Genomic DNA, 22204 nt, shown 5'->3' with positions numbered 1-22204 from the left:
GAGAGAAGACAGGAGTGAGAGTGTCACGGGACCAGGCGAGTCGAGAAGCGCGTCTCGAGGCAGGCGCGCTACTATTGATTGCCGCCCCCCAATCAATCACACAGGTGGAATCACTCCTCCCGCGACGCCGCAAGAGCCACTTCATTAGTTGCCATCTGTCAGGACATGTCATGAGAATAGTAAAATCCAACCCATGACTCGGATTTCAGATCATTCTTGTCAAAAATCAAACCAAGACGGAAGGGACTGAATCGGCCAGCAGGCACGCCGCTAAACATGGCACCCACCGAGGCATCAATCCTCGCCAAGTACCTGCTGATTCCGGCACAGCTGCCGACCATCATCTCCCTGAAGGAATTCACAGAGCTCTTTCCCCGTGCGCAACAGTCATCCCCACAGGTCAAGAGGCTCTACAGAGACCTCCAGAACCAGAGAAACGCGCTCATGGATGTTGTGGAAGCCAACATCCAGACCGAGGCAAGACGGGCCAAAGCGTTACGACGAGAGATTCTGAAGGCAAAGCGAGAGGCCGAGGACCATGATGTTGACGATGAGATCGACATCGAGAGAGCTGTAGGATATTGCCCCCCCTCGGCTCGGCCACCAGTTTTCACGCGGTCCGATCTCTGACAGTGTCACAGCTCTACGGTGCAGCCTCTGGAGCTCCCGTCTCAAAACACGACATCAACTCCATCATCCCAGAGCTAGCTAGCTCTGCAGAGGAGCTTGATGCCTCAATACAAGCCCTGGAGAGGGAGGAGGCCGAGCTGTTGCAGTCCATCAAGCAGACAGTCGGCAACATGAGCGACCTGCGCTACGGTCGATTATCCAACGGACAGCTCACAGAGCAGGTTCTGGAAGGCCTACAAAATGTGCAAGAGACGTGTCAGGCAAGACATTAAATAGGTGCCTAGCAGGCTTGTCCCGCTCGGGCGAAGAAGCCCCCTTGATAAGTGTACAGAACCAGTTATCCCGCCCCACCATGACAGAAGAAAAGAAAGCACCAAGACCTTCCAGGAAGTATAGACATCATACGTATCACTTCGTACATCTCGTCGTGCGCAAAGATTGGTCATTTACCGCCGGGGGGCAGCACCACCGGCGCTAGGAGCACCCGGTGGAGGGGCCATGCGTCGAGACCTGGGCTAAAGTTAGCTATCCTGTATGTTGTCTATGATGCCTCGAGCATGACTTACATGAAAGTCCGGCTGACGAAGGAGACAATCAGCATCATGGCCCAGCTTGGGACGACGCTGAGTCCCCAGAGAGCGTACGCGAGCGGCACGGCAAGGCCGTACTGGGCGAGCTCGCCGTTGAAGGGGTGGAAGTATCCGTCCTTCTTGTGGAACTGGCTCTTGTCCTCACGGGTCTTGTACAGCTCCAGGAAGGTGTCGCTGTCGGTCGTGGACAGGTTCATGCGCTTGATGTAGATGTCGACGGGCGCAGGGGGCGGGAGCATCTCGAACAGCCACACGCTACCCGCGCCGGCAGACCAAGCGTTGCAAAGGATGGGCTGGTCGTCGCAGTTGACAAATCCGACGTGAGGGGCGTCAGGCAGGACGGCAAGCTTGGCGGCTGTCTGGTTGAAGGCCTCCTCGACCTTCAGGCAGTGGCCTGATTTGTGGTTAGCGCGGGCGTTGGGTCAAACTCATCTAGACCCCAAATGAGAACCTACCAAAGCAAGTCTTGTTGCCGCCCGAGATCAGAACCCACCACTCCTCTGGCTTGGTGGACTCGGGCTTGACGGGCTCGTAGAGGGTATCCTTCCAGTTGTCCAGCGTCAAGACGTTCAGCTTCATCTCGCCGAGCTTGGCCTCGGCAGCCCCGACCGGGTCATGCTTGCTGGGGTTTGGCACGTAGGAGCCGAATTGCCCGAGGAAGTTCTGGAATTGGGCCTTGTACTGTTCGAACTGCTCACCCTGGGCTGAGGCCAACAGCGGCAGGGCCAGAAGTGCCGAGGATGTTGAGAAACGCATTGTTACACAGCAGTAAGAACTAAGAAAAGCTGAATGTATTGAGGAGTATAACCGGAAGCCGAAAGCAAAATAGGCAGCTCAAATGACGATGGCTTGTCTAGGACGAGAGGGAAAAAAGTTGAAGAGAACAGATGGAGACGCCGGACAAGCAGAATCCTCGCGCAGGATGCACTATCAGGGTCCTTGGAGAGCTCCGGGCTACTAGCAGGCACCGAAACCTGGGTTCTGGGACGGAGAAGGCAAGCTGAGCCAACCGGTTGGTGAGGGGAACGATAAGATAAGCGGAGCTTGCAGAGACGGCGCAAGTCAATACAGTCAGTGACGACTTGCGGCTGGGCAGTGGGCCGAGTTTGAAGTTCCTGAGAAATGAGTGTGAGTGGCAGCGCTGAACAGGATTGCGACAATTCAAGACGCAAGTACTGCTAGAACTCGGTATTAATACTTTTTCTCCAGGCCTTCTCTGTGTTTGTTGTCGAGCTTGCAAGTTCCCCAGCAGCGAGTGGTGACCGCATCCTTGTCATCGTGGGTTGGTTGACCAGGAAGCAGGGTCTCTCACTTACCCCAAACGGTCTAGGCACTTTGATGCTATCCCACCTGGGGCTTCAATCCATCCTACCACGATGTTAGCGACCCATACCAATTAATCATTCTGATTTCTCTGGAACCACTTCACATTCACAATGGTAAGTGCATAGACGACTCACTCATACCTACCACTAGCTAACAAGACAGCCTCCAAAAGTGCCTGATCAGAAGCGGAAACGCGGACGGCCGCCAGGCGCGTCTAAGTCGACAACCGACGCGTCAAACCACGAGGCGCCGAACCACAATGCTGAACCTGACCCCGAAGAACACGCGAGACCGAAGAAACGTGGTCGCAAGAATGATTCTGAGGACGTCAGCGCACAACCAGGGCCGTCCGATACCCGAAATGGCCCAGCGCAACCACGCGCCAGACCGGGCCGGCCGCCCAAGAACAGTCGACAGACCGCCGCTGGAGAGGTTGAGCCTGAGACCGAGGAACAGGAAACACTCGACGAGAGAAATAATAAAGCCAAGTCGAAAGATAGCGAGGCGCCTGTGAGGGGCAAGCGCAAGGGTTCACCACAAATCGAGCCCCAAGAAGAACAACATCCAGAAAGCTCCAGGCCTCGACGAAGTGGGAGAGTGCCGCGAGGGAGTCCAAGCGAGGCTTCCGGCAGCGATCAGCCAAATCATTCACAAGAATCACAAGCGGAGCGCAGACCGAAGCGCGCTGGCGGCACATCCTCTGGCGCATCGAAGGACAAGACGGCATTGAAGGGGAAGGAGAAGGCGACTGCGAGCCATAGCCCGCCAGAAGGAGAAGAAACTTCGGCTCCAAGACGTAGTGGACGAGATCGACGAACAAGGGAGCCCGACTCAAGTGCCAGCCAACTGAATGACGAACAAGAAGCACAAGCTACAGCAGCACCAGAAGGCGGGAAGTCTAGAACGCGAGCGAACGGGGCATCACGGGCAGCGGAGGCCAACAATGCGCAAGAAACAGATTCAGCTACCAAAGGACAGAAGAAGCGACGGGGGCGGCCGTCGCTCAATAATGAGGATCCTGATAGTGTGTCGGCATTACAGCCGCAGCAGGGCAACAGGGCAAAGGCTCCGGGGAGACCGTCTAAGGCGGACACATCTGGGGATGAGAATCGCGCAGCAGACGAGCCCTCGCACCCAAAACGCCGCGGTCGGCCTCGAAAATCGAATGCTGCTCCTGAAGAGCCCGAGCCAGCTCAACCACGCGCGCGCGGCAGGCCACGACGCAGTTCCCCCGAGCCCGAGCATGAGCAGCAGCAGGGACAAGAGCCAGCCTCCCCCAAAACAAGGCGGAAGAGGCGTCAGTCTCCCCACTTGGAATCAGTGGCCGAGGAAGACGAAGACGAAGGCGAAGACGAACGCGCAAGCTCGGATGAAGACGAGCAAGAGCTTCCGTTTCGCTATCTCAGGGAAACCACCAAAAACATTTCCCGGTCCGTCATATCTGAGAAGTGGAGCCCCCTGGACCAACCGTCTATCAATGCAGTTGGGGCTCTCATTGCCGACGCACAGCGGCCCGTCCTGCTGCGCCTCCAGAACACCAGCCGCCGGCGGGAGCATGCGGCGGCCGCGCTGTCGGGCATCTCCCGGCGACTACACGCGAAGCTTGTAAAGGGGTTCCCATTCCCAGCTCCCACGGCTGCTGGGCCTGGGCGGCCGGCCGCGTCTGGCAGCCACGAGGATGAGTTCGACTTCGAGCGCACCATGAATGCCGTGCAGGGCCTGGAGAACACGCTCAACCCGCTGCTGCACTCGGTCGGCCTGTTGGAGAGGGAGGTCAAGAAAGAGGAGGATGCGCTGGCCCGGGACTACGACAATCTTCACAAGCTGGAGACTAACGCGAGGTCTGAGGTAAAGGGCTGGCGCGAGAAGGCGAAGCGGGATCACGTCCTCGCCCCCGGCAGCAGGAGTAAGGGTGACGATGGCGGTTACGAGGATGAGGGAGACCGTCTGGAGCTGGTCACAAGACCCGAGGGTGCTGCCCTGGGCGGACTTTTCAAGGACCTAGGCGATGAGGAGCTGGTCGCCCTCTCGCAGCAGATTGGGAGTCATATGGAGAGCATGCAGGGCAACCTGCAACAGATTGGTGGTGTTGTTCCGGCGATCACCAGGAGCAAGGCCGCGTTACAGCAGGTGATGCTAAAGCACCTGGACGAGGAGCAGTATGACAAGGTGTTGCTTGGATAGTGTATATTTTTCACAGGTCTCACGATACCCTCTTGGCAGAATTACGAATGTATCATATGTGTTGTCTGACAGAGGTTTGCCCCTATCTATAAGATTCAGGAACCGAGTAAACAAGCCCTGCTGAGGCGGGCTAGCGGACGAGGCGTGACTTGAGGCACTGAAGCATGGTGGCGGTCAGCAACCTGGGGCAGCGTGCATGTTGATGGCTAGGCGCGGCAGACGAGTCATGCCTGGGCTCTGCGAAATTACCCGAGTAGCTCTTTGTTGATCTTCCCGTGTAATGAGCAGGCCGGCTATCTATGCTCGCAAGAGTCGAGAAAACCGTTTCCTCGGGTAAAGCATAATAAGCGGCGCTGCGAGCATACACTTTTTATATGAAAGAGCACCTTGGAGTGATCCGGCCATTAACACCAATGGAAGCCATGCTTTAAGCTTAGTCCACTGGAATAATTGACCAAGTAGATATGTCTCACCATGCTGGTAACACAACCCAAAGACATGCCTTGGTCGAATGCAGAATGCAGCGGCGGATCTGTGCCACTCTGGGAAGAGCCCACGCCGGCCTCGGGTCATCCACGGACGGGAGTGACAGGGAAGAGGCGCGAGGTGATGACAGAAAACCCGGTCTAGTTGGCTGGGCAGCAGGGCGTCAAATGCCCCGAGCCCAGAAGGGGACTACGGATACGGACGGAGTGCGAAGGGATTCGGCCGGGACCCTGGGAGAAGAAGGTGGCAGGCTGGGCTGGCTGGCAGCTTCTATGTATCCCAGGCCGGGTTGCACCACTGGAGCGGCTTGTGCATGCCCTACTGCAGTCCAAGTAGCCCAAGTAGCAGCCATACTGCCATACTGTGCCAATTGCGCCATATTAGGACATCTCTCTGCAAGCCCTGCAAGCGTACTTATCAAGTAGTCAGGTAGTGCAGGTGGTGCACACAAGTGGGTTGGCTAGGATGAGCTGGATGAGCTGGGCAAGCCGGATGATACCTCCATTGCTTCGCTGTCGTTCCTAGTACGGAGCAAGTACGGTGCAGCAGCTTCGAGTGCTCGAGGGACATGGCTAAATTGGCCAATCGTTGGAGCGGTGACAGCCCAGTCCGTGACTCGCAGACCAGATGAGACACAAGACAGACTTCGCAGGACAGACAAAGCGGAATCCAAGATGCAGAGAGGGTAGTCAGACCCCTGCTTGGAAAAGCTTTCAACGGGACGGACCCCTCCCCTCCTCTTCCTCCACAGACCACAGTGCAACACGACGGGGCCTGGGGCTTCTCCCACCCAACTCTAAAGTGGTTGGTGGGTCCGTGGGGAGCTACCCCTCCCTCCCTCAGCCTCCAGCCCCTACCCCTCCAGGCTAGAAGCGTTCCCTCAATTGCTATCGCCCTGTCTTCCCAGGGTTGTCAGCGGTTTCGGCTCCCGATTGCCAGCCTAGCGAGCAACACGTTTTTTTTTTTTCGTCTCCCTCCTTCCGAGCTCTGTGTCGCTGCATGACCCACACACCGCTCGCCCGGCCGCCTTGAATCGACCGCAATTCATAAGTGGCTTCTCTCCCTTCCTCCCTCCTCTTCTGATTCCTCTACTTCTTCTTTTATCCTCCTCCTCCTCCTACCTCACACCATTCTTCCCCTCCCTCCTAAGCTTCATCTATCTCTACGGGTGTGGAGAGCAACGACCAGTACACCTGCAAATACATTCTTGTGCGTATGCAGCCTGCTACCCCTCCCCCACTTCACATGCTCTCCGCAGGGTTTTCCCAACGAAAATCGGGAACCAGCTCGGGGAATGAGTAACACCTGCTGACAAGATCCCTTTGCAGAAATCCCCGGAAGTGGTCAATTGTTCGTGTCGGTTATTCCACCACATCAGCCACCATGGTTCAGTCCGCCATTCTCGGTTTCCCCCGCATGGGTGTCAACCGTGACCTGAAGAAGGCTACTGAGGCTTGTGAGTGCCCCCGGGACGGCCCACCAGGCGTCACCTTTCCTCCTCCTTCGAAGCACCGAGACTGACCATACAACCAGACTGGGGCGGCAAGATCTCTCAGGATGAGCTCCTCGCCGAGGCCAAGAGGCTGAGGCTCGCTCACTGGAAGATCCAGAAGGATGCTGGTGTTGATGTCATCCCCTCCAACGACTTTGCCCTGTACGACCAGGTCCTCAGCCACATCCAGGACTTCGGCGTAAGTTCCCCGGTCCAATGACCAATCACCATGCCTGATACCTGTACCCAACACTGACAACCTACTCCCACAGGCTGTCCCAGAGCGATATGCCGGCTCCAAGCTGAACCGCGTCGACGAGTACTTCGCCATGGGTCGTGGCCACCAGAAGGATGGTGTTGACGTCCCCTCCCTGGAGATGGTCAAGTGGTTTGACTCCAACTACCACTACGTCAAGCCTACCCTGCAGGACAACCAGACCTTCAAGCTCACTGCCGAGCCCAAGGCTGTTGTCGAGTACAAGGAGGCCAAGGAGGCCGGCATTGAGACCCGCCCCGTCCTCGTTGGACCCGTCTCCTTCCTGCACCTCGGCAAGGCCGACCGTGGCCAGTCCGTTGACCCCATCGACCTCCTCGACAAGCTTGTCCCCGTCTACGAGGAGCTCCTCACCCAGCTGAAGCAGGCTGGTGCCTCCACTGTCCAGATCGACGAGCCTGTCCTCGTCCTGGACCTGCCTGCCAAGGCCAAGGCTGCCTTCAAGCCCACATACGAGAAGCTCGCCAGCCTCGGCGACAAGATCCCCAACCTTGTCTTCACCACCTACTTCGGTGACATCGTCCACAACCTTGAGGCTGTGCCCAAGGACGTCTACGCTGTCCACGTTGACCTTGTCCGCAACCCTGAGCAGCTCGACACCGTCGTTGCTGCCCTTGGCCCCAAGACCATCCTGTCTGCCGGTGTCGTCGACGGCCGCAACATCTGGAAGACCAACTTCAAGCGGGCCATTGAGATCGTCGAGTCCGCTACCCAGAAGCTCGGTGCTGAGCGTGTCATCGTCGCCACTTCTTCTTCCCTCCTCCACACCCCCCACACTCTTGCCAGCGAGAAGAAGCTCGACCCTGAGATCGCCGACTGGTTCTCGTTCGCCTCCGAGAAGGCTGTCGAGGTCGCCGTCATTGCCAAGGCCGTCACTGAGGGCCCTGCTGCCGTCCGTGAGCAGCTCGAGGCCAACGCCAAGTCTATCCAGGCTCGCGCCACCTCCACTCGCACCAACGACCCCAAGGTTAAGGACCGCCAGTCCAAGATCACCAAGGCTGACTACAACCGCAAGTCTGAGTTCCCCCAGAGAATTGCCCAGCAGCAGAAGAAGCTGAACCTTCCTCTGTTCCCCACCACCACCATCGGCTCCTTCCCCCAGACCAAGGAGATCCGTGCCTCTCGTCAGAAGCTCACCAAGGGTGAGATCTCCGCTGCCGAGTACGACAAGTTCATCGAGAAGGAGATCGAGGACAACGTCAAGATCCAGGAGGAGCTTGGTCTTGATGTCTTCGTTCACGGTGAGCCTGAGCGTAACGACATGGTGCAGTTCTTCGGTGAGCGTCTGGACGGCTATGCCTTCACCACCCACGCCTGGGTTCAGAGCTACGGTTCCCGTTGCGTCCGTCCCCCAATCATCGTCGGTGACATCTCTCGTCCCGCCCCCATGACCGTCAAGGAGTCCAAGTACGCCGTGTCCGTCTCCAAGAAGCCCATGAAGGGCATGTTGACTGGCCCCGTCACCTGCCTCCGGTGGTCTTTCCCCCGTGACGACGTTCACCAGTCCGTCCAGGCCGAGCAGCTCGCTCTGGCCCTCCGTGACGAGGTCGTCGACCTCGAGAAGGCCGGCATCGACGTCATCCAGGTCGATGAGCCTGCCCTGCGTGAGGGTCTGCCCCTGCGCTCTGGCAAGGAGCGTGAGGCCTACCTCGACTGGGCCGTCAAGGCTTTCCGCCTGTCCACCACTGGTGTCGAGGACGCCACCCAGATCCACTCCCACTTCTGTTACTCTGAGTTCCAGGACTTCTTCCACGCCATCGCTGCCCTTGATGCCGATGTCCTGTCCATCGAGAACAGCAAGTCTGACGCCAAGCTGCTCAAGGTCTTCGTCGACTCTGCCTACCCTCGCCACATCGGACCTGGTGTCTACGACATCCACTCCCCTCGTGTTCCCAGCGAGCAGGAGATCAAGGACCGCATCGAGGAGATGCTTCAGTTCCTCAAGCCTGAGCAGCTCTGGATCGACCCTGACTGTGGTCTGAAGACCCGTCAGTGGAAGGAGACCAAGGAGGCCCTGGCCAACATGGTCAGCGCCGCCAAGTACTTCCGCGCCAAGTACGCTCAGTAAATTCTTTCAACACAGACCTCTGTCCCTGGTGGCGAACGGTCATATTAATGGAGATGATTCGAGATAATGATGGGTTCTAATACGGGCCGGCGACTTGGAAACTAGCGCCGGTCCCGACTTCAACATCGGCGTTCATGCGAAAAGCTGAGGGATTCAGCGAGGCTTTGTTTTTTCAACCAAAAACGGCATTCAGGGAGAGGTGTGAACGGCGCAAAAATTCAACATATACCCATACAGGCATTGCAAGGCAAGGGCGGAAAGGCATCCAGAGTAGCTACCCTCAACGGGACTACCATCTTGGATCGAGTTCAAAACATGACTCGACGGCGTTGGGAACTTGAAATGATGTGATGATGGGTGCGAGCGGTTTGCTCGGCATCGGGAACGGAAGGTCTAGTGATGTAAATGTACCCTAGGGTAGTGACGAGACAGATTGATTGAGGGGGCAGCATGCTCGGCTCAAGAGGTGTGGCGTATGAACGAATACACAAACTGACCAAACATTATTGTGCCCGTCCAATAACACATCTACTGCACATGGGGGAGGAGGCAGCGGTTTATTGTGAGTCAGTGCGGAGTGGTGCGGCGGAGGAATGGATCATGAATGGTGGTGGGTTGCCGAACCAGACAGTGGCTGCTACTGACAACATGGGCAGGTACGACCTAACACGTCTGTTGAGGTCGACGAGGAGGGTCTTTATCCCGTTCTCACGATATGACAACCTCAAGGCGCAGTATCAAGTCAATCGCTGTCCGGGAACAAAGCCGCTTATACGGAGTACCAGGCAACTTTACTTGCCAGCGTGGGTTACAGAGGGTTTCCCAGCTGGCTTCCATGGTACAACGCCCCCAACCCACAACAACTCCTGGCTTCAAACCAATGACAATGGTCGCGAAGGGGGAGGGGGCCTGGGCCCGGCTGGACCCCAGCACCCGCGCAGCCGCGAGGACGGGAAGGTTGCACGGCGAGGGCTTACACTGCGGCATGTATAGTGCTTCGCGTGATGTTGTGCATGGTGTGCAGATGAAGGTGTTGTGGTGGTGGCCGCTCGTGCCTGGCTAGAACTTGCCACCAACCTCATCAGTGTCACGTCCTTCTTCTCGCCGCCCAGCCACCCCTCTCCTGCTCCTTTACACACATGCAGAGAACACAGACGGTCTCCCTACCCGCCTCACCCGCCCGGCTGCCCGGTTGTGCTTGAGCAGAGCAAGAATGGGGGACCGTGTGCTTGGTGGTGGGTTCATTGGCCCGGTACGACTCGGTGCGACTCCAGACGAGGTGAGAGAAGAGGCGATGGCCGGGCGGGGCGGGGCGCGCACACGGTTTTGGGGGCTCGCCTGCTCGCCTGCTCGCCTGCCTTGATTCTGGTTGGGAACGTTACTTGTCCGCAGCGGCCGGCCGGCCCCCTTCACGACGTTTCTCCTTCCTCAGGATCTATCGTGAAGCAGGCGGCGGACACGGCAGTTGAGAGTGCATGACAGGAGTGGAGACCGGCCGGCCGGTCTTACTTGCTCAGCCCGGCCGGTTTGAACCCCCTCGGCGACACCTCGTTCAGGTGGTTGTTCACGAGCCTGCTTTGTTTCTCGGTGTTGAGTTGCTCTGCAGAATGCCATGCGGCTGCTGTGTTTCTGAGGCAAGGAGGGCCGACTAGTGGACAGGGGGACTCAAGGGGTGGCATTGCATGTCTAGGTGCTTCAGGTGGGGCGACTGCTCAGGGGCCGTGTCATGACGGCCCTCCCTCTCTGTGTGTGTCTCCTCGCTTGCTGGAGAAACATAGTCGTATCTGTTCACGAGGACAGAGGGCCTCGTGATAAATGGCCCTTCTGGTATGCCGCCGGTGAGAGAGTGTAACGCTCAGGGCATGGGTTTGAAACTACTAGTTCGCCAACGGTTCACGCCCCCTTGGCTTGGGTGGCCTCACTCAGGAGCTCGCTCTGACGTTGATAGTGCTCCGGTCCAAGCACGACGGGCGGTGCAGGAGCTGGCAGGATATGCCACCAGGCACCAGGACAGAATGTGCAGGAAACGTCAAACGGTGGGCAGTGGCTGAGTATGTATATTACATGGCATGGGCCCTATATGAGCATCAAGGGGACTAGCAGCCGTGGCTTTTTCCTACGTCCCCCCCACGGCCGTTGGCTGATCTTGTCTCGGGAGCCACGGGGTGATGAGCGCCAGGGTCCCAGGACGCTGGGACGGGGGCCAGCCAGGGCAACTACTAGGCATATATACTATTGGGGTAATACGGGGAGAAACGTGCTCTGGACCTTGGTCGCTGTGCCTGTCAAGATATGCCACGGTGGTTCCGGCAACGCGGTCCCTGTGGGTTTATTAAGCTAAGGTTGTTTCAAGGCGACGGACAGAGTGCAAATAGGCGGATGTGAATGCGTGAATATACCACAGTATGCACGCTGAAGAAGAACAAGAGGCTGGTCAATGGTCCCCCATGCAGTAGTGCCTCATCGGGAAGGCCTTGGTCGGCGAATGATGTGTTGTACTGTTGCGTGTACTTTATATACCTGGATCGGCGGTGGCTTTTTGCATACATAGTACATACCTACTCCGTACTACCCCAGACCACACTTATTATTACACAGTAATGGCGGGCAGCGAGAGGCCAGGCCAGCGGCCAGCCCACAGATGCGAGAGACCGCACGGCCTGGGTTCGGAGAGTTTTTGGCCAACCGAGGACAAGACAAGGAGTTGATATCTGACTCATCTTGAAGTTTATATACCATGAAAAGGAAATGACGGTTCTAATCGGAGATATGATTAAAGGGGGGCTAAGTGGCCATTGTCAAGACAAGAAAACAAAAATAAAAACAAGAACCAGAACCAGAGAAGCAGCCAGCTTGAACTTTTCCAGCCTCGGCACATGACAAAGATGGGGGCCATTGGGCAAGGTGTCCACTCTGGAGCACGGAGTATTAAGCGCACTAAACCGGGCAAATCAGGACGACATGGTGCCACGGACGGTGTATACTATGTAGTAGCGAGATGAGCAGCTCCTTTGAGAGTCCTCTGGGAACCGCGGGGGTGCATCGAGAGGTCGGTTGTTGAGCAGAAACAAGGCTGTCATTTCCATCGTCAATCATTCCGCGACAGCTTGAGCAGGGACCAACGTTGACAAAGCGCGCATCTCGCTAGGTGTCGCTGGAAAAGTTCTCGCCCGCATCGCCCATCTTCTACTAGGCCGCATACCCAAGCTGCCAGGCAAGAGGCCAATGCCAGGCCTCATTTCGGGGACGGTGGGGCTCTTCAATCAATCGACCTCGGGGCCCCCTCATCGGCACAGCCCAGAGGGCCCAGGTCCAGAGGTCCAGCCCAGCAGCGTGCACCTACGTGGTGGGCCAGAAAAGACCAGCAGAGCCCAGGGACCGAAGCAACCAAGGGCCCAGGGACCACCCCCAGTGAGTTAATAAACCGCGCTGGGTCTGGACGGCCGTGGAGGGGGGTGTCTGCAGCGATAACGAGACAGGCCACCCCCCACCCGTCCCCACTTCATAGGGGAATTGCGGCTTGGCTGGTGAAACAGCGCACCTCCTTTTCGCACCCCTGCTAGACAGACTCCTGCCAATTTCCATGCCCACACTAGCACCCGTTTTCCGCTCGACGATGCCACGCTCCTCCTCCTGCTCACCCTCGCCGTCAGGTAACTGGGTATACACGAGACGACCTGGCGGCTCCACGTCATGAACTGACGGGGAATTCTTTGCAGTCTGCGATCTGGCCCTCTGGCCATTTTAATTCTGCACGGATGGGCACAACGCATCGCATGCCACTTGGGCAATCGCGCCCTCGTCTTGATCGGCGGCGAGATCTGGAGCAATCTGGAGGCCAAGCATTTTCGTTTCTGCCAATCTCCCGGTCGTTTTGTGGGCCCCCTCTCTCCTCTCCAGAGGCCCAGAGCCGAGAACACGGCGACCGCTTGCTCGCGGAACCACACAGAACCACACAGGCAGGACAGGGCCGCTGCGGCCTGCACGGATTGGCCGGATGACATTGCCGTTGCCAGGTCCATGTCATGGCCATGCAGTGTGCCCAATATGATTCCTGGCCCTGCGCGGAAGCTGGCACGCTGGCAGCCTGGCAGAGACCGCTCGTCCTCGTCATCGCCAATCTCAAACACCATATTCCACGTTGCAGTCGGCAGTTTAAACTTCACCGTCTGAGAGCGAGCTCCCTCACCGTTCGGGAGAGGGCTAGGCCATGCAACCTCGCCCGTGCCATCACTCTATTATAATGACAATGTGGACGGACGGACGCCATGATGGAACAGGTGTCAGCGACCTCCGTGCCGTCAATTTAACTTGGACTGCAAGTTATTTGGACACGATGGTGCACACCTAGCATGCCGTGCCGCCTGTGCACCGCTACTGCTGCATGTACGGCGGGAGATGGCCTTGAGCCTAGTGCTTGTCCGTACTGCCTGGCTGCGTGCATTTTGTAGGAGAAACCCGGCAGCCTACCACAGTAGGAGCTGATGAGACCCACCGCCTGCTTACTGGTTGTTTTTGGTGCCTGCATCCGTCCATTCACGACAGGCCGAGGGGTTATTTGCAGACCGCTGAGCCCTATGGGATCGAAAAAGAAAATGAGGCAAGCGCCATTGGACCCGACAACGTCCCTCTGTTGCCGCCCGCCTCGGTCCAGCTCAGCCATCTATTACACGAGAGCGTCATGAGGTGCGCAAGCAGAGAGTCTAGAAGGTGACACAGCTACCTTAACCAACCGCCTGGGTGATGATCTGCAAAACAAACTACCACTAGGATGGCGACGTTGCGGCGTTCGACAAAGGGAATCGGGTATTAAATTTGGCAACTCTGTTTAGGGTTTTGCTGCTTGACCTGAAGGTCGGATGATTTTTTAAGCGCTTGATCTCCAGCACTTCACAGGCCACAAGCAAGCCCGGAACAGGGCCGCACTGCAGCATACCCTGGGATGATCATGGTCACTGATGTGGTGGCCCCCGAGCAATAAAGATCTCTTCGAGATTCCCACAACACTCTTCGTCCCACGGCGTGACGCCATGGCGGTCGATCAGCCGTGCTGCCTCTGCTGCTCAACGCCGTCTATTCCCCAACGAGCAAAAAGCAAGGCTTCAGTTCAGGCATGACCGTGCAAGAAACACTGGACTCAACTCAGCCTCCACTAGAATAATCAGGAGGCTCAAACAAACAAGTGCATCTATTCCGAACTGCTCAAGGGAGCGCAGAATTTCTAGTGCTTTCCTCATGGGGTAAATCAAGGCACTTCATCCGAATGTTCTGTACGTCGGGCCTTTGGACCCCCTCGGACGACAACATGGGACGTTGATGGGATGGATGTCTCTGTGGTGCTGTGTCCAGCCAGTTGCTGGGAGCAACACTACGGCCACCCCTCCTGTCGAAATGTGCCTCTTGGCAGAAGGATCTGAGCCTCTGCGGTCCCTGCTGCTGACCGGGATGGGGGCGAGCTAGGGGCTATGATTGGATCATGTCACCTCCTCGCCGCGCCCGTTCCTGCATTTGCCCCTGACAGTGCTCAAGGATTCCCTGGCGACGGGAGGGCGGTTGCTGGCCCTCGTTTCTTTTCTCGCCCAAGAAGTCCCAGTGCGCCGAATCTTGCAGATGAGTTGAGTGGCCGAACCCCGGTACCACGCAAGCCCGCCCGGTTTGCTCTAGGCGGTGGATCAGCCAAAATTGCTCAAGGGTTATTCATATCTACGGGCTGGCTGGGGCGGCAAGTCCACCACGGCGGTGCTCTCGGCCTCCTATGCTCAGAGGGGGAACCGGGGTCCCGACGAACCAGACTTGACCCTGGACTGCTCACAAGTGGGCTCCTGATCGAATTTACGGGGTGATCAAATGGAACCATCACCGGGAGACCACCCCAGAGGCGCACATGGGGTGCCCACACCCCTTCCTGCAGCCGCCCGCTCAAAAGGGCTGATGGCCTCCCATCCGCTGGTCTGTATATCTCCCTCCTTCTCTCCTCACCCAACACGGAGCCTGACCTCGATCGTTCTCCCCGACATTCTTTTGAACAGTCTCTTTCGGCGAGCAATAGCAGCTTAGCTACTCATTCCTTCACCAACCCAATACATTCTTTATCGAACGAGTGCAAACTGTGTCTGCCCTCCTCACACGGAATTGACTTCCACTCATTGCTTGCTGATCAGCATACCCACGATCTTTCATCTCCCGAAGAGCACCGAACAAGAAAGAGGATATTCGACTCCCGAGTAGAAATCTGAACCGATAGCCAAGATGAAGTCCGTTCTCGCTGCCTCCCTGGGTCTCGCGACCCTGGCTTCCGCCAACAACGTCTACCCCCAGCACCCTCACTTCAACTACCGCCGACAAAACGGTACCGCCATCGCCGGTGCCGGCCAGCTCACCACCCTGACCGTCCAGCAAACCTCTATCCGCACCATCATCAGCTGCGCCCCGACCGTCACCAACTGCCCCGCCAACCAGGCCTCTCTCACCCAGCTGGCCTCCGTCGCCCCCGAACAGGTCTCCACCGTCCTGGTCACCGACGTGATCCAGCTGGCCACCACCATCTGCCCCGTCACTGAGGCCGAGGCCATCTCCTCCAGCGTCATCTCCGTCGCTGCCACCGGTGGTATTACCGGCACCACCATCACCGGAACAGCCCCTGGCGTCGTCCCCACCCCGGCCCCGGCCCCCGTCGGCGGCAACGGCACCCAGCCCTCGCCTCCTATCACCGCCAACTCCCCCACCGCCACCGGTACCACTGGTGACGATGACGATGAGTGCGAGCCCGATCTGACCACCGAGGTTTCCACTTCCGTGGCCACCCTGACCTCTGCCGTCCCCGTGACCGTTACCATTACCAACGGCAACGGCGGTGCTGAGGAGAGCACCTCCACCTCTTACACCACCATTGTCACCGCCATCCCTGTGACCAAGACCGTCGTCGTCACCGAGTCTTCCCCCGAGGCGACTGACGAGTCTTCCCCGATTGGCTCCGACGAGGGCACCACCATCTCGGGCACCACCACCACCACCGCCTACACCACGGGCACCCGCACCGCCACTCTTACCAGCAAGGTCACCAAGCCCACTGGCGACAGCTCCCCCGTCGACACCAACGCCAACTCCGTCGGCTCTGGCTCCGGCGATGCTCCTGAGGGCTCTTGCGTCCCGTAAGTTGAAACCCCTCACACACAAACAACTCACCTGTGAAAATCCAACCTTGCTAACACCCTTCACAGTGAGACTGTCACCGTCACCAAGGAGGGCCCCACCGTCTACGTGACCGTCGGCCAGGCCGCCCCCACCGGCTCCCAGCCCCCTCTGGCCGCCAACGCCGCCGTCCCCACCGCCGCTTCTGAGGCCGCCTCCTCCCCTTCGTCCCCTGCCACCTCCGGCGGCGCTGACGACGAGGACGACACCTGCGAGGAGGACGGCGAGGACGAGACCTCCCCCGTCGACGAGGGTGACGACGACACCTGCGACGAGGAGCCCGAGGAGACCGTCACCGCCACCGTGGTCCCCGTCCCCACCGGATCCAACGGAACCGGCTCTGCCTACCCCACCGGCGCTGCCATGAAGCGCTTCGCCAAGATGTACTAAATCGACTCTTGATTTAAATGACATTCTTGCGCTAGAAGACGGTGGCCCAGCGGCACGTCAAGACAAGACGAAGACCAGAGATGTGTACAGCGGATGAACAATGACGTCTCTTGGTTTTGGGATGTGGGCAAATTGGGGCTTGGTATGAGACCATGACTGGACTTTTAGAGCGTTGGCCGGATATCTCAATTGCATCTCCAACCTTTTTTTCCCTTTGTTTTTTAAAGCAAAACCCAACCCGTTTGGAGAAGAATGGGGCGGGAGATACAAGACAATATCCTTCCTCCTGTGTGTGCACGGCACCCTTTCTTGTAGAATTGTTGTAGTGTTTAAGGATATTGATGGGGGCAGGGGGGGGGCAAAGCTTTTTGTGTGTGTTGGTTTATTCAAATAGCGACGGCAGAAAGGGAGATGTTGAATCCACCACCAACCCACCGGTGCGTGTCCTCCTCCCTCTGTCTTACGATTCTTGGGAGTGCATTAAATTTTAAGATGGATGTTTTGAACCCCGCCTCAGTTGTTGTCTTGTCGCTCATTGCTGTGCCGTCGTGAGTCCAAACTGATGTGGCTGATTGCTGTTGTTGAAAGAGAGGGCACTTGGGTAGGATGAGGTGAGGTCGGAGATGGGAAACGTTTCCCGGTCACGTTTCTCGTCTCCCTCGTTGCTTGAGTCGAGGTTGAGCTTGTAGGGCGTGGCCTGAAACATTAGATGCTTCCACCCAACTCTCTCGCGGCATTCCTTGGTTAACCCGAACCTCGGCTTGCAAAGTCTCCCTCTATCTCCCTTGCTAGCCTTGCTAGTCAAGTCTGCAGCAGTGCTAGAGTAGGCTTTGGGCGTTCGCCAAGTATTCCCCGTCAGAGTGTAGTTTAGAGGTTTCGTGCCCACCACCAGGAGTAGTGGCCATTTGGGCTGGTGTAGTGCATAGCCATGGGGAATGAAAGATGGACATCTTCATGCGTCTCTTGGAGCGTATTGGTGTCCATTCATGTTTAGGGTGGGGTTAACTGGTGACACGGTCGAGGTGAAAAGTGTATGTCGTTGGGATGAGCTTTGCTCGGATGTCCCGTTGTGTACAGCATGCATCTATAGTGGATGACCCGGTCCTCGGTAGGTGTATACCCAACCTCTTGTAGGGTTAACCTCCCAGGACAACTTCCCCTCCCATAATGGAACTACCATTCGCGGGAATGCGCAGGTGTCGTTAGAAATGCCTCAAGGATGAGTGCGTCATGCTTGTGAGAACAAGGTCCCGTGGAATGATGTTACAGTGAATGGACACATCAGCATCCAAGGTTTCTTGATTAGTCGCCTTTGCCGATGCAAAAGCGACTGAGGGACCACGAAAGACTGTCGAGGCGTGGAGAGCTGAAGCCTCACAGCAGGCCCGGCGTCGTCCCAGCTCGGAGAAAGAGCCCGAACCCCGATATCTGTTGTCCACGTCTCGGCGAAGGCTCTGCTTATCTTGCATAAGCCCGCTCTCAAGGCCATGCGATGCGCTCACCACGACCCAGAGCTCTGCTGTGAAGTTGTGCCGCCATAGAAGGCGTCACAGGATGCCATCTCAGAGAGAGGGGATGGATGGGCCCAAGGATCTTGTCGGGTCAAATGGTGTCGTCACAAGCCAACCTGTGGGGATCTTTGGGCTTGAGCACGCGCACGCCGCTAACAAGTGCCCCGTTGGGCAAAGTACAAGCACCCATTCAATGGAAATGAGCAGGTGGCAACGAGTGTCGCCCCCAGCGATCGTCCCCCGTGTTCTTGTCAGGCAGCTCTCAGGTTGGGTTAATGGACCGTGGGCAAGGACAGTGCAGTTCAGCCGGGCTGGTGGGGCGGTGTCTGGTCGCCCGCTGGTTGTGTCTAAATGCAGCGATGGTGGAGTAATCTGTACGGAGTACTGGAGTAGGCCGTACGGAGTACTGCCCGGCGGCCCAGGTGTGTGATGCGCCTGGCTCCTTTGTACACTAGGCGGCACGCAAGATTGTGGCTTCTCCCGTCTGCTGAGTCGTTGCCCACCGTTCTGCTTATCATTTAGAGTGTGGTGGTGCTGTGTATGGAGTGCTTGTTCAGATCATGGTTTTCTCATGACAAAGAGGAAGCTCTGGCCGAGTGGGCCCACTCATCTTGTTGTCGAGCCCGCACGCCTGCAAGCCTGCAATGCAGGCCTGACAAGCCTGACAAGCCCGACGAATTAACCAGGGTCCAGAACAGGCTGAACTGGGAAAGAGGGCGGCCTCTGCCTGCTCTGCCTAACCTAATCCTCACCTCGGGCAGACAAGAGTGGGCGAGGGAGTGAGTGAGGGAGCTAACAGCGGGTGGTACTGAGTACCTAGGTACTTACATTGCTTTAGTCTACTCTGTACTGCCACTCACTGCCCGACGAGCTCGCGTCTGTCTGTTCCAGGGCCTGGACCTGACTGGACCTGGACCCGGACCCGGACAAGGAACTGACCTGCCAGCCTGCGACGTGACGAATATCTCGTGCCCAACACCAACAACCACCTCCATTCACTTCTACTTTCCCTCCTTCTCCTCGTCCTCCAGAAAACACCACCGTCACCGTCACCGCCACCGCAGCCCGTCCGCAATGTCAGGGCCAGGTTCTCCAGGGCAGGAGGGCCCCACGTTTGCCCCGCCACATCTCCCTCCAGGCTGGATTGCGCAATGGGACGCAAGCAGCAGGAAGTACTACTACGTCCAACTGTCCACCGGCGTGTCGCAGTGGGACGTCCCGACAGACGCTGCCCCCGTCGGAGGAGGCACGCCCGCCTCGCAGACCGAGCACCCCTACGGCGTACCCGGCCAGCGGCAGCTCATCACCCACCCCGACGGCACCCAGACCGTCAAGCACCCGGACGGCTCGCTGGAGCCCGTCATGCCCAACGAGGCCGGCGCCACGAGGGGCATTGACGGCGATGGTCCCAGTGGCGATAGGGGCCTTGGTGTAAGCCCGCACTCCTCCCCCTGCCCGCCTCTGTGTGCGCCGTCCTCCCTCCTCCCTCCTCCCCGGCTGACACTTGTGGTCTGTCCCCCCTCCGCGCATAGACCATGGCCATGAACGCATTGCTTGGTGGCAAGCAGGGCGGCAGCGGCGGCCACAACTCGGCCAGCAGCCCCTTTGGCGGCCTCGCGAACCAGGTCCTCAGCGGCCTCACACAGAGCAACGGCGGCGGCCACGGCCAGCAACAACACCACGGCTCATCGGGCGCATCCAGCGGCCTCGGCGGTAAGCTCGTCGGCCAGCTGACCTCCAACCTCTTCTCCTCGGGCAGCAAGCCGTCCCAGCCCCAGAACTACCACAGCGGCCAGTCCGCCCAGTCGTCCCACAGTTCTGGCGGCATGGCAGGCTCCATGATGGGCTCTGTCGCACACATGTTTGGCGGTCAATCCGGCGCTTCGGTACGTCTGCTCGCCACAACGCCAAGCCGGATCCTTCAGATGAGGCCATGCGCGTACTAACCCATACACAACCCCTTCGCAGAACCAAAACTTTGGATACAGCAATGCAGGCCAGACAGGGACCTACAGCGGCTCTGCGCCTCCAACCACATACCAGCCCCCGGGCTCGTCCTCGCAGCACCAGTCCCCCGCCCAAGGACACAGCGCCCAGACGACCCACAGCAGCCAGCCCGCGAGCACTCCCTCCTACCATGCGCCCCAACATACCCCGAGCTTCCCCCCGCCGCCAGGCCAGTACGAGGGCCAGCACGGCTACGCAGGCCACCAGCAGCCACAGCAACAGCAACAACACACGCCGTATGGCCAGCACGGGCAGATACCAGGTCCGCCATCCGGCGCACCTCCTTCGCAATACGGCCAGTCGCAGTATGCGCAGGGCTATGGCCACTCGCAAGCGCCCCCGGCGTATGGGGGCCATCAGCAGGGCGGATACAACGGGGGCACGCCATCGTACCCCCCGCCCCCGGGCCAATACCCAGGCCAGGGAGGGTACGGCGCGCAGGACCGCGGGATGCCACACCACTACGGCAGCAATCCTGCATACTAGGCGGGCGGGCGCTTGCTTCTGTGATCGAACAAGGAAGTGGTTGGCTTAACTGGATGATCCATCCTGGGAAACATTTAGACTGGCCGTCGGATCAATCGAGTCGTGGTTTGAAGAGGGGTTCATTCCCACGGGCCATCATTATTATATGCAACAAGGCAGGGGCGAGGGGTTGAGGGCATCATGTGGGTGAGAAAAGCAGGTGTCATAGACCAGACCGATTATACCACGAGCGAGGAACGCATGGCGGGGCAGCAGCAGCAGCAGTTGAACAGAGCTTCGGTGGTCGAGCGGCTCTCTCAAAAGGGGTTTTTTTTCTTATGGTGCTATCATAATTCAGCTAGCTACGTACATGTTTTTGCAACAAGAGAGAGAGAGAAGAAGAAGAAGACGACAGAGAAAAAGAAGAGAAGAAAGCTCAGCACACCCGGCAAGGGGCGGCGGGCACACACAGCCGCCCAGGCCCCTACCGCGTCTTCTTCTGCTCCCCGCCCTGCTGCGGACGGCCACCGTCCCCATCCCCGTCCCCGTCCCCGTCCTCGGCCACCATGAGCCCCCTCACGCGCGGCATGATGACGCGCGACGCCAGCGCCCACGACAGGGCGGCGGCCAGCACGGCGAGCCCGGCCGCGGGGGCGAGGGTCCGCGGCAGGACGTTGAGCACAAAGGGGTCCAGGATGAGGTCCGCGAGGACGGGCTCCGGGCGGCGCATCAGCGCGGCGTCCGTGGTGAAGTAGTCGGCGGCGGCGTCGACGCGCAGGAAGAGGACCGAGGAGAGGCGGTCGCCGTGGCCGTCCCCGGTGGTGCCGTCTTGGTACGGGCGGCGAGTCGTCGTGGGTTCCCCCCGCCTGGACGTGGAGTAGTTGTGGAGCGAGGTGATGAGCTCCGGGGTGTCGAATACCTCTGGCAGGGTGTGGGTCTCTAGGCGGAATGCTGTCGGCTGCTGTTGGGCGGGGGGAGGCGCGGAGGCGGGTTGTTGTTAGTGTGTGCGTGTGTTTTTGTGTTGTACCCCATCTCGGTTGTATGATATGAATGAGAAAAGAGGGAACTCACGGTGGCCAGCCAGCAGATGCGGACCTCATAGCGCCGGCCCTCGGCGAGGCCGTCGAGGATGAACCACGATGAGCTGCCGCGGCTCGAGTCCTGTGTCGGGAAGGACGCGTCAATGTGGGTCCTGAGCGACCAGTTGTCGTCGTCGGGCGTGAGGGTGTCGATGTTCAGGGCCGACAGCGACGGCTGCTGGCTGGGGATGTTGACGGGCTCCGGGCCGAGGAAGATGGTCTTCTCGACGTTTGCGGCGGCGGGGGATATGGATATGCCCAGTGCGAGGCATATGAGGCTGGCGAGGAGCATTGTTCTGGAGAGTGGCCCTCTCTCATATGAGAGGGAGTGCTGTTACTGTGTAAGAGGTGTGTACATTGATACCTAGTGGTAGTGTAAAGGGGATGGGTGAGAGGCGTAGCACCAGCCACAATTGAGAAGCGGGATGCACCGCCACAGTATTGCTCCTTCCTCCGGGTTGATCGATCACATGCGAATGCCCAGGGAGGCCAGGGAGGGACCCCACGGGTG

The 22204-nt window shown here is 58.4% G+C and overlaps 7 protein-coding genes across 7 annotated transcripts; 5 read left to right on the top strand and 2 right to left on the bottom strand.

Moving 5' to 3' along the window:
* Nucleotides 1-276: 276 nt before the first annotated feature.
* On the top strand, nt 277-902 carry KVR01_006287 (uncharacterized protein; the record flags this gene model as incomplete). The annotated part of the gene is made up of 2 exons (XM_044794744.1): nt 277-573; nt 642-902. The coding sequence occupies 2 exons, from the start codon at nt 277-279 to the stop codon at nt 900-902; spliced, it is 558 nt and encodes a 185-aa protein (XP_044645090.1).
* Nucleotides 903-1076: 174 nt separating this feature from the next.
* KVR01_006331 (uncharacterized protein) lies at nt 1077-1976 on the bottom strand (the record flags this gene model as incomplete). The annotated part of the gene is made up of 3 exons (XM_044790490.1): nt 1077-1140; nt 1197-1614; nt 1676-1976. 3 exons carry the CDS (start codon nt 1974-1976, stop codon nt 1077-1079), a joined length of 783 nt encoding a protein of 260 aa, XP_044645134.1.
* Nucleotides 1977-4101: 2125 nt separating this feature from the next.
* Nucleotides 4102-4730, top strand: KVR01_005726 (uncharacterized protein; the record flags this gene model as incomplete). The annotated part of the gene is made up of 2 exons (XM_044786827.1): nt 4102-4151; nt 4217-4730. The coding sequence occupies 2 exons, from the start codon at nt 4102-4104 to the stop codon at nt 4728-4730; spliced, it is 564 nt and encodes a 187-aa protein (XP_044644529.1).
* Nucleotides 4731-6183: 1453 nt separating this feature from the next.
* KVR01_006096 (5-methyltetrahydropteroyltriglutamate-homocysteine S-methyltransferase) lies at nt 6184-9548 on the top strand. Its single transcript, XM_044790514.1, has 4 exons — nt 6184-6425; nt 6545-6672; nt 6750-6907; nt 6981-9548. Exons 2-4 carry the CDS (start codon nt 6600-6602, stop codon nt 9048-9050), a joined length of 2301 nt encoding a protein of 766 aa, XP_044644899.1. The 5' UTR covers nt 6184-6425; nt 6545-6599; the 3' UTR covers nt 9051-9548.
* Nucleotides 9549-14331: 4783 nt separating this feature from the next.
* Nucleotides 14332-18003, top strand: KVR01_006014 (uncharacterized protein). Its single transcript, XM_044794627.1, has 2 exons — nt 14332-16201; nt 16271-18003. The coding sequence occupies exons 1-2, from the start codon at nt 15300-15302 to the stop codon at nt 16629-16631; spliced, it is 1263 nt and encodes a 420-aa protein (XP_044644817.1). The 5' UTR covers nt 14332-15299; the 3' UTR covers nt 16632-18003.
* A 732-nt stretch (nt 18004-18735) lies between these two features.
* KVR01_006016 (uncharacterized protein) lies at nt 18736-22134 on the top strand. Its single transcript, XM_044788350.1, has 3 exons — nt 18736-19573; nt 19675-20028; nt 20111-22134. The coding sequence occupies exons 1-3, from the start codon at nt 19217-19219 to the stop codon at nt 20633-20635; spliced, it is 1236 nt and encodes a 411-aa protein (XP_044644819.1). The 5' UTR covers nt 18736-19216; the 3' UTR covers nt 20636-22134.
* Nucleotides 21099-21985, bottom strand: KVR01_005907 (uncharacterized protein; the record flags this gene model as incomplete). Its single annotated transcript, XM_044784428.1, has 2 exons — nt 21099-21575; nt 21686-21985. 2 exons carry the CDS (start codon nt 21983-21985, stop codon nt 21099-21101), a joined length of 777 nt encoding a protein of 258 aa, XP_044644710.1.
* Nucleotides 22135-22204: the final 70 nt, after the last annotated feature.

The sequence above is a fragment of the Diaporthe batatas genome (assembly GCF_019321695.1).
Source record: "Diaporthe batatas strain CRI 302-4 chromosome Unknown Contig00006, whole genome shotgun sequence".
NCBI classification, from domain to species: domain Eukaryota; kingdom Fungi; phylum Ascomycota; class Sordariomycetes; order Diaporthales; family Diaporthaceae; genus Diaporthe; species Diaporthe batatas.
This window is presented reverse-complemented; position numbering and strand designations above follow the sequence as displayed.